This window comes from Pteronotus mesoamericanus, unplaced genomic scaffold (assembly GCF_021234165.1).
Source record: "Pteronotus mesoamericanus isolate MK-2021 breed Mesoamerican mustached bat unplaced genomic scaffold, CSHL_Meso_final contig_20, whole genome shotgun sequence".
NCBI classification, from domain to species: Eukaryota; Metazoa; Chordata; class Mammalia; order Chiroptera; family Mormoopidae; genus Pteronotus; species Pteronotus mesoamericanus.
Genome location: NW_026555085.1, coordinates 61,195,222 through 61,210,319, shown reverse-complemented (window position 1 = coordinate 61,210,319; position 15,098 = coordinate 61,195,222). Strand labels below are relative to the sequence as shown.

General features: G+C 38.1%; 1 protein-coding gene across 1 annotated transcript in view; it reads left to right on the top strand.

Moving 5' to 3' along the window:
* ATG5 (autophagy related 5) overlaps nucleotides 1–9,933 on the top strand; it is a 116,518-nt gene extending 106,585 nt beyond the window's left edge. The window contains exon 8 of the mRNA XM_054569776.1: nucleotides 7,791–9,933. Within this exon, the coding sequence (XP_054425751.1) occupies nucleotides 7,791–7,927 (137 nt within the window). The 3' untranslated portion in view covers nucleotides 7,928–9,933. The remainder of the gene's footprint in view (nucleotides 1–7,790) is intronic.
* The last annotated feature ends 5,165 nt before the right edge of the window (nucleotides 9,934–15,098 follow it).

Genomic DNA, 15,098 nt, shown 5'->3' with positions numbered 1-15,098 from the left:
GTTTATAAGCAAAAGTCAAAGAATTAACATGGCCATGTTTTGAAAGTCTTGTATAAAATACTAAGAGTCAAGGCTCGGGGGATATTGTAGGCAGAAATAATAAAATGTGTGTGTGTGTGTGTGTGTGTGTGTGTGTGTGTGTGTGTAAAATGTATGCATTGTAAGAGATATGTGGCATATATTAACTGTGATATTATATGTTCATTAAGACCTATACTGGTAAGTGAGTATAGATCCGGAAGAAGTTAATGTAAGTATTTTTAAATGGGTTTGTATTTCTCTGATAAACAGCACTCTCCTTCTGTTTGTGATCATAGGATAAAAGCTCTGTAAGCTTGTATATGTTCATTTTTACTGCTACATCATGTAGTGTGCTCTTAAGATTGAGATCTCATTCCCCAGGAAGCATTTCTGTCTAAGATTAATTGCCCTTTTAAAATCAGCGTTTGATGTATTCCTTTGGCTATATCCTGGCTTGGTTTAACCCTCTTTGACCTGACCTCACTGACTATTACCGCTGAGACTGAGTCAGAATCCTTCAACATGATGTATGCACTTCAGATTTCAGCCTGTGGTTTTTCATGTCGATGGATTCAATTAGTTGGCGTTTTACTAATGAATGTATCAGAGGTTAAAGAATTTGTCAGACAGAACAAAATTGTTCAGACCAGTGGTAACCAAAGGCTCATCTCTCTATTTGTTTAAAACTTTTTCAGAAGTATTCAGTATTATTTAGAAGTTTTACCTTCAGCATTACACATTCCAAAAGAGCAAGTCAAGTAATTTTCTGCTGAATAATATAAAGTGTAAATGTGAAGCCACAAAGCTAAAAACAATGGTTTTTGGCCTTAGATCTCTGTTACTGCATATTCACGAGTGTGAACTAAAAAAGAAAGTTATTTATTTAAACTGAAATTTTCTGATTAAAAGCATTTTCCCATGAACATATACCAACCATTACTTGAGCTTCCTTGAAATAGAGATTTCACATATTTAGTGTACTTGAAACTTATGCATCTCTCTAGACTCTCAAGTGACCTGTTTTTAAAGATATGTAGGTCATATTCCTTGTTGAAAGTTAGCTTTAGAATAAGGATTGAGATGTATTGTAGATTGGGTTGGGGGGACTGAGCCATTGCTAATAGAAATCTCTCAAAGATAGATTCATCATACACTGTGAGTTCTCAAATAATGGTGTTTTCGAAATGTATAGCAGAGATTTTGGAAGTCATTACCACCTCTTCTCCCAGTTTTCAATTAAGAGGAAAAAAAAAAACCTTACGTAAGGCCTGTTAAGCAACATAATCATAGCATAGTAGGGCTCATTTGGCTTGTCATGATGTGCTCTACTGAATATACCTGTTGAGAGCACTGCTAGCTTAATTAATCCAGAGGGTTTACAGTGCTCAAGGAATTTTTGAAAATGTCAGTCATTTTGTTGTTTGCATAATGTTTGAGTCTGTGGATTTTTGTTGTTATTCTTTTTTTTCTTAACACATTCATAAAGTTTATATGCCACACTGGATAATAATATGCAGAGTATGTGAATATGTTAACATGAGGCCAAATTCTCACAGCCTTTTGCATGTTAGTAGTAAAAACTATTATTCTCATAACTTTATATTCAGGAACAGAATTGCAATGAGGGTTTACTTTTTGTTTACTAAACCCTGACCTTTTAAAAACTAATCTTCTGTCTTCACTATTAGTAATGTATTTGACACTTATTTCTTCAGGGAGTAAGCAAGAAAGAGGAATGAGGAAGAGAGTCACTCACTGTTTTGGAATACCTAATATGTCTAAATCCTGTGCTGAGTTTTTTATTTGGATATTCCATTTATTCCTCCATCCCACTCTGAAGATGAGAATTCTTTATCCGCACTTTCAGAGGAGGAAACAGACTCAGGGTTAAGTGATTTGCCTATTAATTCAAAACTAGTGAATTCTGCTGATTGGAATTCTAACAGAAATATGTTGCTGTCTAGGCACAAAAGACTCGTAAGTAGAACTAGACAGCATGTTAGTGATCCTCTACTAGACCAGTGGTTTACAAACTAACCCATGGAGTTCAATCAGAAATTACCATAGGTTGGAAGTCAGTGCACAGCAGGTCTGGGGAGATAGGCTCAGTCCCGCAGCAACCCAAGCTGCCCCACCTTTGCCTGTGCTGTATATTGGGTTTCTGCTGATACTGTGAAGAAAAATTCTACATCCGGGTTATCATAAAATTCAAGTGACCGTTGAAAAACAAAGTTGACCCCAGAGATTGATTTAGATGTGGAGAGGGGTCCATTTTACTTATTTTTAAAATTTTTCCACATTATTTTGATCATCAGCCAGATTTGCAAACCGAGAATCTAGACAGGCACCTTCATTTTATTATAGAGAAAAACCCTCAAAGAGCTGTGAGGCCTGCCCAGAGCTCCTCATTACCAGGAGCGGAATTCAGGTTGCCTACCTTCCAGTTCATTTGTCTCAGTAGCACCTAGTTAGTTATCAGTGCATAACTGGCCCTTTCTCCCTTATGTCTCATTTATATTATTGTATATTATTATATTCATTGTGTGTATGAGCGTGTGTGTGTGTGTGTGTGTATACACACACATATATATGTATGTATACACATACAGCAGATTAACAGGAGAAACCAAAATTTAATACATGCACATGGTGAATTCACATAAGCGTGAAAATTCCAAAGACAGCAAGGCACATTTGGGTATATATGTCATTTTGGAGAAAAGAGGGAGCGGTGGTCTTAGATTTTAAAAATGAAAATGGGCAATTAACCGGTAGCAAGAGAGTGGCAAATACATTACTGCCAGGCAGCTCAGAAGATACCAGGACCACAGGGTAGAGGGCAGTCTCCTCTTGGAGTCTTCCTGTCTCTCATCCTTACATCAAATTAGGCTCAGGTGCCTGTACTAAGATTTCTTTCCTGGAGCAGGTCTTTCCGTCTGAATCTCTTGGGCTGGAAAGGGGAGGGTCAGATATTCCTTCTGAGTCTTGTTTTTTAATAACTAACTTAAAATCAGTATACAAAAAGGGCAGTTTTAGGGTGGCAAAAGCTTTTGGTCCCTCCAATATCAGTGTAAAATTTTTTAATTTGCCCTGGCCAAGTGGCTCGCTTGGTTGGAGTATCATCCCATACACCAAAAGGTTATGGCTTTGGTCATCAGTCAGAAGACATACCTAGGTTGCAGGTTTGATCCTGGCCGGGGGAGCATACAGGAGGCAACTGAACAATGTTTCTCCCTCACATCAATATTTCTCTCTCCCCCTGCCTCTCTCTCCCCCTCCCTGCCATCCTCTCTTTAAGTGTCATTGGTGGAAAACAACTTCTTGCAATTTCCCAAGAAACAGAACCTCCTGAGACCTACATGGGAGGATGGGGTTCTGTGGTAACCTTTATTGATGATGTAAAATTAAGGGAGTTCCCCTCCTGACTTCCCAGTGTCCATCTCTGTCCACCTCACCATGGAAAAGGTCTAACCTTGTTTTCAGTAGGGCCAGAATGAAGGTCACTGCCTTCATTGTTAAAGTGCAGTACAGTCTTGCATCCAGCCAGCCTAGCGTGTTTCCAGCTGCAGTCTGCCGCTGTGCGGCAGTACTTAGGCTTCCTGCCGGAGCCTGTATGTAAGTGGAGTCTGCATGGCCGTCGGCCACATGACTGCTAAGGCCACATGGCTATGGAGAGGCGAAGTGGGAGTGCACAGGGCTAGTGCAGGTCACCTGGGCAAGAGAAAGAGAGAGAGCGCGCTTCTCTGTATCCCTGGGTTTATATCAGCCTGGGCTTAGAAAAGACTAGAAGCTTTTCCAGATTGGTCGGTGAACTTCCCAAGTTTTTATGGGCTTTGATGGGTTTACATCCCCTAGGTAGATTGACAGGCCTCTTTAGTCAAGCTTCTCCCCTGTGCCCCCTGAAAATCCAGTACTGGAAGGGGGAAGGGAGGAGTGTTAATCCCCTCGGTGGAGCAGTGCTGTAATCCCTGGGAGTGTGAAGCAGTAGCGTCCTGGCTACACAAGTAGGCTTATGCTTCCCAGGTTATTACGCTCAATATCTCTAAGCCCCTTTGCTCCCCTTTCCTTATTAATAATTAGTTAAATACCAGTGGTAACATAAGCATATCCTCGGGTGAGGATTAAAAATAAAAATAAATTTTTTTATTCTGATAATAGAAAGTACATACTAAAATATTTAGTAATAAAGGGCTCAGTGTTTCTACCTTACTCTGAAATGATTCAGAAAATAATTTATAATGATAAAATAAACAGGGCAAAGTATAACTATTGATGGGTGAAGAGGAATTTCTTAGGCTATTTTTGCAACTTTTCTTTAAATTTGAAAATATATCAAAATCAGAGGTACCCCAAAAAGTGCCCTGTGTGAGAGGATTTTATATAGAGAATAGTTCACGTACTGTCTCAGTGCTTGCCTACTTTAAACCACCAAACTGACTTTGAAAAAAAATCTGAGTGGGTGAAGTGTGGAGTATCATTTTTCTCCTGAGTCATTTGCTTTGTAGTGACATATTTCTAATTCCCAAGTATTAAATTCTAGACTCACGTTTTGAAACACAAAGACGTATTTACCAAAAACATGATTTACTTTAGCAATATCATCAAGTGTTTCCTTTCTACTGTCAGGGAAAAAGGAAACATCTACTAATTTTGCACTGCTCCATTTTGTCCTTTCTGATATTGCCAGAATATACTGTGGGGGTAGGGAGCAAGCATCCCCAAAATGTGCCACCCTGGCATGTGGATCGTTTCAAACTGAAGTCAGCTAAAGCCCAACAAATTCAGGAAGAGTTTTCTACTTCCCCTTTTTTCTTAGATTACTGCTTTAGGGAGTCTTGACTTAATCACCTTAAGCATTTACACCCTAGCATTAGTCAGGAACACCAAGCAAGTCAGACTAGATACCCACCCCCCCACCCCACCCCCCAACTGTGTCCCATTGTTTCTGAGTTGCCTAGCAAGAATTGGCGACCGTGTGCTTCCTCAGCTACCCATAAATCACCCATTCTCACTTCTGAAATCTAATACTGTCCCTCCTTTTCTCTTTGATCCAAAAATGTTATATATACTCAATGTTACCTCATTGTCTTTGGAGTTTTCATGCTTATGTGAATTCCTCTTGTTTACATATTACATTTTTTATTTCCTCCTGTTAATCTGCTCTACGTTGTTTGAGTTATTTAACCAGCCAGGAGAACTAAAGAGGTTAGGGGAACTTATCCCTGCCCCAATAGTACAGGTATGCTTTACTATTTATGGTAGTATGAACTTAGGTGATAGCATATGTACTTGATAACATTTGGACTTTCTATTATTTTAATAACCAAAACAGTCCATACATAGGGCTCTTCTACATAGTCGTACTAGCCATCAAAAGCTAGTCTTAAAAAATTAACTTTGGCAGTGTATTTTAGCAGCAGCAAAGTTACAAAAGCGGTGAAATCATTTATTAAGTAATTGCCAAGTGTCGGGCACTGTGCTAGGCACTGGAGATACAATAATGAATAAGAGAGAAACTGTAGTTACTATTAAACGGTGGTGTTGAGTGAGGTGTTGAGTGATACGATGGTCTTAAATCCACTTCCTTCGTTGACTAAATTTAGCAACACTCTTATGTTACAGATTTAAAGTGGCCCCAATTTAAAGCAGAGAATCAATGCTGTCTCTTCAGGTTTGTGACAGATAATGTGATTTCTTGAGTTTGTTACACAGAGTATTTGGTCATTGTTATGTTCTCCAGCTTATGTTATACAACTTAAACTCCAAACATCCTTTTGTGTAACAAGGTTGGTATTTTGCCTTTCAAGTAAATACACTATGCCCAAGTGTGCCAGATTATATTTGCTTCCACATTTAAATACTTTAGGCACAGTATTTTGGATACTGAGTTGTGACTTGTTTCTTCTACTTAGTTTCAGAATATCCAAAAGTGATTCTGGCTTAAGGAAAAACTTTACAAAGAAGGAACTTTTACTCTTACACCACTGCTCTTTCATTTTTGACTCAGTGCTAAGTAGGAGGAAGATTCTGAGAATATTAAAATATTTCAAAGAAATAGGTAATAAGAATATAAAGAGAACTACACCGGAAATGTTTTCAAATATTCTAAGAAAGATTTAATACAGTAAAATTTGGCAATCTAGAAATTACGAAGAATGAATCATTTGAATCATTCCAGATAGTGGAAGGTGTATCCATTTGAATACCAACATTTTAAAATCTTCTCAAAGTACTAAACCCTGCTTTCTCTAGTATTCTGTACATGGCCTAATCTTTATTTATATAGATGATACTCATCATTACGGAAACCAGTCATTGTATTAACCCTGATCACAACTGTGTAAAAAGCATGCATAGATGCAAAAAAGGTTGGTAAACAAAACAATGGAAGCGTTTTTTAGGGTAGTATGATTATGAGGTGATGTTGTTTTTTCCAAAATTGTTTTAAACTATGATACAGTGATTCAGAGGTTTGGAACTTTTATTTGGCTGTTTTGAGGATTGATAGTATGTTACATTTTTATTTTTGGCATTCTTTTAGAAATTTCCTGTAGTGTTTTAGTGTCCTCTCTTATTGTCAATCTGTTGACTGTCACCTCCCAGGACTAGGCTGCCTCTAACAGGAAGTTTAAATATATCTTTAAAAGGGTCTCTTGTTTCAGGTGCTATCACCATACATCATCAGTCCATCTTGCCTAGACATTAGAGCACTAAGGATGCGAAAGTCATTTTGAATGGAGCAAAAAGGGGAAAAAGTAGGGTTTTTCCCTCTCATGTGGTTCCATGAATTCCCTGTTTCCTTCTTGTCTTCTGTCTCCAGGAAGCTGAGAGATTTAGACAGTGTATTTTAAAGAGACTAAAAGAGACAAACCAAGAGTTGTGCTAAAGAAATGACAAAAAGTTGTTCTTGAAGGTTCTCCGCGCGGCCACCCCCCCGCCCCCACCCGCCAAAAGGGGAGTTTGGTTTTCCTTTCTTTGTTTTCCTGGGTGGTTCTGTTTACATTAAAGATTGTCAGCACATCAAACCAAAATCATAAAAGATGTAAAATTAACCTTAAATTTTAATTTGTAATGAAGTTTTAATTTAAAAGAGAAGTATGAATTTTGCAGCACCCTTTTAATTAGGGAATGGGTGTTAACAAAAATCAATCAGGTTTCATGACTCTTAACACAGATATCCCTGAGTCAGACTCTTAGTTCTTTCTCATTAAAACTTTTCACTGTTATTCAATAATGTCTCTAAAACCTGACTGAAAATTCACCTACAGCTCCCATCTGTTTTATTAAACATTTACCTGAATCCAGATCTTATTCTAGATGATTTCTACTCACATATCTATTTTATTCTAAATATGTGTTGACCTATTTCATGTGCCTGTCATTTTAAATTGCCATATAGTACAGTTTTTAATGTATAACTAAAATAAATTTTGGTCAGTGGGTACAATGGGCTGTTTTCTCCACTATAGTTTCATTAACGTCAATCTTAGGTAAGCACAGTAATTGAGAAAGAATGAATACTTTCACATATAGCAACAGAATTTTTATCAGAATTCATTGTAACCCTCAGGTTTCTGTTTTGTGTGATACATATTGCAACATTTGAACTTTCTCCATGCATGTCCACATTTCCTGCTTAGGAGACAGACCAGATTTAACCTGTTGAAACAGTAAAATCTAATTTACTAAGGATTCTCAAAAGGCAGATTATTTTTTTCTTCAACTCTTTGAGTCATATTGATGATTATTGGATTTTTTTCTTGGAATAGATGGGGAAAAAAAGAATCAAGTGTTGATTCATGGAATTGAGCCAATGTTGGAAACACCTCTACAGTGGCTGAGTGAACATCTGAGCTACCCGGATAATTTTCTTCATATCAGTATCATCCCACAACCAACAGATTGAAGGATCACCTGCTGGCTTGAACGGAATCACCCTTGAACAGGATTTACCAGAGCATGTCACCCTCCTGCTTCACTCAGTTTTGGTGGAGGCAGCCTGACCAGAAACGCCGCTGCGAGCCACACAGGAAAAAGATTCCCTGGCTGATAAGGGCGCTCGGGCTGGTCTTACTGTGCATCACCGCTGCTTCCCTCCACTGCCGTCAGTAAACCTCAGCCGCGGCATGAAAGACTTCACAGGACCACTGCGAGTCTTCTGTTTTCTTGTAAAATATAATGAAGCTGAAACCTTTGGCCTAAGAAGAAAATGGAAATATGTGCCACTCAATTTGTATTTCTCATTAACAAATAAACAGGGGTATTTCCTAAGGTGACCATGGTTGAACTTTAGCTCGAGTGAGTGGAAACATTGGTTTAATTTTCAAGAGAATTAGACTTAAGAAAGTAAAAGAGAAATTCTGTTATCAATAACTTGCAGCAATTTTTGTAAAAGATCAAATTACAGTAAACCCATCTTTCCTTAATGAAAATTTCCTATGTTTACAGTCTGTCTATTGGTATGCAATCTTGTAACTTTGATAATGAACAGTGAGACATTTTTAAATAAAGCTTCGAAATATGTTTTGTCATTTAATAACATACAATTTTGTCACTTTTTCAGTGTTTTCTGACTCGCATACAGAAGATCTCTGTTTTTACTCATGTGTTACTGTTCAGACTGGTCGTCATTGGCATGGAATGAATGTAAGGCATAGAATGACTTGTCTCAGGAGCTGTCATAGAATTTCTAGCTGCCGATTTCTAAATAAGTGTTCTTTACAGGCTAAAGGTGTAAGTAATGTTATCATTTACCTTTGCTGTTGTTTTACTGCTGTACACCTGTCAGATCATAGCATACTCAGCATCTGTGTAGGATAATTTCACATTTTTGGAAAAACTGATCCCTTTCCAGGCTAGTGTTTTTCATTGGATTCAGGCCTAATATTTCACTGTGGCCGCTGGCAGCCAGTTTAAAAAAGTCTAAAGATTACCTGACTGCAGTAGCTTTTCCTTTATTCTACCAAAAATAATTCGGAAGTTAACTGGATTTTTCCTTACTCAATATGAAGAAATTTTTGCTGCACTTTATTCCCACACTGCTGGAATCCTACCAGCAAAAGTGTTTGTACATTACACTTTATTTCTTGTAAGCTAGCTTGCTGTCCGTATTGAATGTCGGCCCATTTGGGTATGCTAAAAGACATAATATCATATAATAATGGTGTTAGATTGCACAATAAAAATGAATGTTTTTCTTATAAAAATTATGCATATTGAAGTGAGATCCTGCTGGTGCTCACTGCTTCCTTTTTTCCTTCATTAATTCATAGCAAACTTGTTCACAAAATGAGATAAAGTTTATCAAAGATCGGATATTCTGGAATGGAAGGTATAAGGCTCAATCAGATAGAAAAATGGGGTACCAATGTGATCAGCAAAATGTGGAAGCAAGTAGCAAATAACTGGCTAATGTCAATAAAATGAAAAGTGCCATTTTAGTACAGGCAAAAAAAAACTGTATTTGAGTTACTTAAGGATAAAAAACCCACTGACTGGTATTTTTTTCAAGAAGTTGATCTGAATATGATTGTTCACCTTAAAAGTGTTTATTCGTCTATTCAGTTTGGGGATTTTCCCCTTGATGTTTTGACAGACTGAAGTGAGCTTCAGTGAGCAAAAGGATCGAAGTGCCAGGGAGTGCTAAGCTGTGAAGAAGAAAGTGTGGTGAGAACAGTACGAAGTACTTTTCCACAGACAAGACCCTTGCAAGGTCCCTGCAGTGGATTCACATGAGCTACTAATGATCTTTACTTCCAGGTTTGAAAGTAAATTTTATCAAGCCGTTGCCCATTTTCACTTACTTGTTCATTATTATACCAGTTTCATAACTCTATTACTCTAGTCCCAGGTAAGTCAAGCCTCTGATACCGAGAGGCACAAAAGAAACAGAAATTAGTGCTGGCTTAAATATCTATTTTTGTTTCTTTTTATTTGAATATTTAAATTTTATGGTTTATTAAAAAATTAAACAAATTTTCTGTTTGTCTTTATTCATAGAAGTTAGAAATGAAATTTATATAGAGTTACCTTTAAGAGAACTCAGTGAAATTTCCTTAGTCTTATACCAGTCATAAAAGTTTCTCTAAGAAATAAAAGTTATGGCCCTGGCTGGCATGGCTCAGTTGGTTAGGGTGTCATCCCCTGAACCAGAAGAACATGGGTTCAGTTCCTGGTCAGGGCACGAGCCTAGTTTGTGGGTTTGGTCCACAGTCAGGGCACCTTGGGGAAACAGCTGATCAATGTTTCTTTCACAGCGATGTTTTTCTCTTTCCCTTCCCCTCTTCCTGGAATCAATAAATATATCCTCAGATGAGGATTAAAAAAGGAAAAAAAGAAAAGGCCTGGCCAGTGTGACTCAGTTGGTTGGAGTGTGGCCCCTAAACCGAAGGGCTGCAGGCTCGAGTCTTAATCGGCATATGTCTAGCTAGGTTGCGGGTTTGGCCTGGTCAGGGTGCATGCGAGATGTTGCTCTCTCACATCGATGTTTCCCTCTCTCCCTCTCTCCCTTCCCCTCCCTCTGAAATCAGTAAGCATGTCCCCTGGTGAGGATGAGAGAGAGGAAACTATGAAGGATAAAAGGGAACAAAGGAAAGAAAATTGGAGATGGCCACAAATCTCTGTGTGCTTGTTTAACTCATCCTTGGTAATGACCCTCTCTAGGAAGCGAAAATATGTTTTAAAACTTATTGGCATTGTTAACCAGGCAAGAATAAGTTTGGCATAAATAAAATAAGTAATTGCTTGTTTTTCATAATGTTGTTTTGCACTCAGGTGATCTTAGTTCTTACCATGGATAGAGTTTAATTGATAAACTATTTATCTAGTGACCCAAAGTAGCCTCATCCTAATTGATTAAAACTGACCTACCAATCCTTACAGCATGGTGGTATATAGATATATTCCACTCAGTCTGAAGTGAACCCATGAATGGACTAGTCCTGTTACGTTTATTTCCAACCTACCCCATTCACTGGAAAATAGAGCGGAATTGGTAAAACAATATACAAGATTTGATACTGAGTGACAGCAACTTTTAGTGGTTATTTTTCTGGAGTATGTTTATTTTTTATAGGCTGTAATATGAGGTAAATTTTTCTTTAAAGTTTCAAAAAATGTAAAGGGTTACGTTGGGTTGTGCCAAAGAATGAGTCTCACTTTTTACTTATCGTACCATTGATATTTAGGTCTGAGGTAAATTAGGTTTCCTGTTAAATGTGCCAACATAGTTGAAGCAAAAGTGTAGAATCTTGAGGTAGGATAGGGAAAAAAATCAAGTGTGACAATATTTATAGTGTGGGGGCTAAAAAGATAATGCTTTTCCTTCCACCTTCTAAGTTCTACTAGTTGGACTATTCAAAGTAACACAGACTGATTAACAGAAGGAAATCAAAATTTTAACACACGTGCACAGGGAATTCACATAAGCATGAAAACTCCAAAGACAGTGAGGCAGAATAGGGTATATATGTTACTTTGGACAAAGGAGAAGGGGTGGGGTAAGGGTCTGTGGTTTTGAAGGGAGAAGGTAGTTGACAGGTAGTGGGGTGGAGGGGATCGCACTTGGCGACAGGTTTTTGCTTGGCCACCCAGAAACAATGGGACACAGCGGGGCACCTGGAAAACCGGTCCCTGCTTGGACCCTTGCTGTCTAATGCTTGAGGTGATTATGCTACGGTTCCCTTCCTGAAGCAGGTTTTTCTACCTGAATCTTTCAGGCGGGAACGTGGGCAGGGTCAAAGGGTCTTTCTGAGACTTGTTTTGTAGTAACCAGCTTAAAATCAGTATCCCAGAAGGCAGCTTTAGGGATGCAAAACTTGGGTCCCCTTCAAAAGTCAACCCGATTCATAATTACTAGGATAGAATTAGTCAAAATACTTACCTTTTTTGAGTTCTTATATCCTCTTAAGTGTTTTCTAAATATAATCATCTGGTCTAAAAATATTAAAAATTACCCACGGGAGTGTTGGGAAAGAGAGAAGAGAGACATGTCTTTTCTCAGACAATCTGATATTAAATGATGCTTTGTAATGACAGAATTTTATTTGCAGTATAACTATTTGACAAAAGAATCCTTTAAATTCTCTCAAACGTGAATTACGAATTTGATTCTTCACACTTACTAGCAAATGTAATATTGTGGAATCTAGTATGTATAACACACAGTGGAGCAAAAGTAGATTTACAGTTGAGTATGTGAAGCAGCTATCTCTGTATTACTATTATTATTATTATTATTAACTATTGTTAGTTTCCATATGAACAACCTGTAAACCCAGTTTTGCCCCACCCTGTATAATAACCATACAGTGAAAAAGGACTCAATCTTTAGGTTATTTGGAGGTTCATTAAGTACTTAGGTCTTTAAATACTTAATTTTTGTTAACTGATAATGTGCTGGAATGGCCAGTGAGGTAAAGACAAACCTGAAGATTTGGAAATGTCAGCATACTTTGACATACTAGTTGATCTCTTTTGAAGGTGATTAATTTGTCTTTCCCTCTAGCTTCCCTATTACCCCCACTCCCACCCCACCCCACCCCCATCACAAGGGTAAATAAAACACAGCCAGACTGTTTCCTCTGATTCTTTGTGGCACGTCTAGCACTTGGTGTTTTGCAAATGGGCATAAAAGGGGAAAAAATTAACTCAAATATATAATGACATTTTAACATCATTGTATCTTCCTGTTAAAAATATATCTATAAAAATAAGAGCCTTGTCATTTAGAAATCAATATACAAAGTGCAGTTGGTTTGGGTTTGCATTACTGATGAAGACTTGCTTACTCAAATCTGGTACTTTCAGTAGGAACCACTGTGGATTGGATCCTTGCATCAGTCCATATTCATTTTAGTTGCAGCGTAGACCACAATACATTTCTTATGTCTCAACATCACTGTAATTTCAGCAGTCCCTAAAGCTGGAGCTATTCTCATCAAGCATCTGGAGGCATTTATTACTTCTGACGTTTTCATAAATGAGTGGTTTGTCTTTCGCCTCTAGACTTTGCTTCTGAAACTGTGATGCATTTTTAGCAAGGGAATATATTAGGCCTCGGAGCAGGGTTCTTCAAACTAAGGTAGACTATTAGAACCTAGCTCATGAAAAGCTTTAAGGGAACTATTTGGGTTTCAATCTTTTATATTGAGTGGAAGAGGTATCTCTTTCATGTTGACACTTGGAAAATGCTGATGAACTTTTTGTTTGTATCATTTACTGTGTTTATAATAAATATTTGTGTGATATTTGTTGCTCACACTGAGCATCAACTCCCTAAGGGTGGACAGCGGTCCTGTTTGGCTTAATATTGTATCCCCATGACCTAGCACTGTGCCTAGAACATAGTGGACTGTACTAAACAGTAGTTGAATAAAAATTTGGAAAAAGCTGTGTAGTATATCTCCCTTTTAGAGTGCAAAGCACATTGACATGTTAAAGGCTCTGAGAAGTTCTAAAGTTAAACTGAAACACACTTGATCCAGCGTTTTGCCAACTTTCTTGATTGTAGGAATTTTTTTCTCCCTAGTACTACATCGTACTGAATTCTGGGGAACGCTACATTAAATCATGAGATCCTGATGACCTCGAACATATGGTATAAAGCATAATCCCTCCTTTCCTGACAACTGTATTTGAAAGAAGCTCTCAAGTCTGTGACCCCAAACAAAATATCTCTAGCTTGTCCATCCCATTCTCTAGATCTGTCCCATTTTGTCAGTGTCACTCTTGTAATTCATTCATCAAGTGTGTCGTAAGTAGGCATCTAATACAATGCCAGGCTATGTGCAGAGCTTGCAGTAGTTTAAGTTTCATAATGCCAGTTCCAGGTAGAGAATCTGGCTGTCCAGCAGTGCTGTCACTTGACAAGGGCACATTCAGAGTAAGGGTTAATGAAAGGACTGGGAACCATAAATTCTTACAAAATATCTAAGTAGGAAAACTAAGGCAAGTGGTCAGTGGATTGGAGAAAACCCCTTCTCAGTCCTTAGGTAGGAGAATAAATAGGAATCAAAATTGAGTAATAGTTCTCGGGGATCCACCATAAACAATGCTCTCCCAAAGAGCCCTGAAGCTGAAATGTGCCGTTCTAGGACAACAATCCCCAGGAGCCCGACACGAGTGCCTGAGCCAAGCCGAGCGGCTGGCTTCGCAGACGGGCGGTTTTCTGTGGCACTGGCCACATGGCAGGCATTTCTGATCTCTAGGCAGATGCTGTACTTGTTTTGGATGTGATTTCTTTGTCTTTTTCTGTTGTATAGTGCACATTTCCAAATAATGAGTTATGTTGCTGAAAGCTTACATCTGTAACTTGGATGCTGATATTCTTGTTACTCAAAACTGTTGGATTTTAGCTTTCTTTTCCAGAGACAGTAATTCTGGTCTAATTAACTATATCCAATCCATTTTATGCAGGCTCAGGGAGAAAGACATGCCCTGTCTTTTCCTGGGTATGGCATCTCAACCACACCTCCCCTATGAGTTTTGCCATTCCCAGTACCTGTATTTCTATAATTCCTTTTGTCATAGTTTTGAAATTAATTACCATGTAATATGAAATACCAGCTTAGCCTGATGTACCATAATGATGCTAATATTCAAGTGTGATAAAAAGTTACTGATGACATCTGAATTTTTCCACTGGAGCCAACTTTAGATGAGGGGTGACCAAGTTGGGGGTTGGGGGGACTATATATAAATGCAAAGCAGATAAAAGTTACTTTTGGACTGTACCATGCATGAAACAGTAAATAGTAGAAATGCCAGATTGTGATTAGCAATATTCTGAGATGTACAGTGGATATCGTTCATTCTAGGCAGAACAAAGCCCACACATTAGTATTAAAGGAAAACATTTAGGACATCTCAGCCTAACTGGCCCTCATCACCAATTGTGTTAAGCACATTCTCCCAGGTTTTATAGCATTCTACGTGATTCATCTGTTCAAACATTTACTGAGCATGTAGGGTAGTGGATGTTCTGAGAGGAACAACACATGTTCTCTGATCTTAAGGAACCTCTGTAAGAGGAGGGGAGACAAAAATAACTATACGATGTACTAGTTGAAAACTACTAT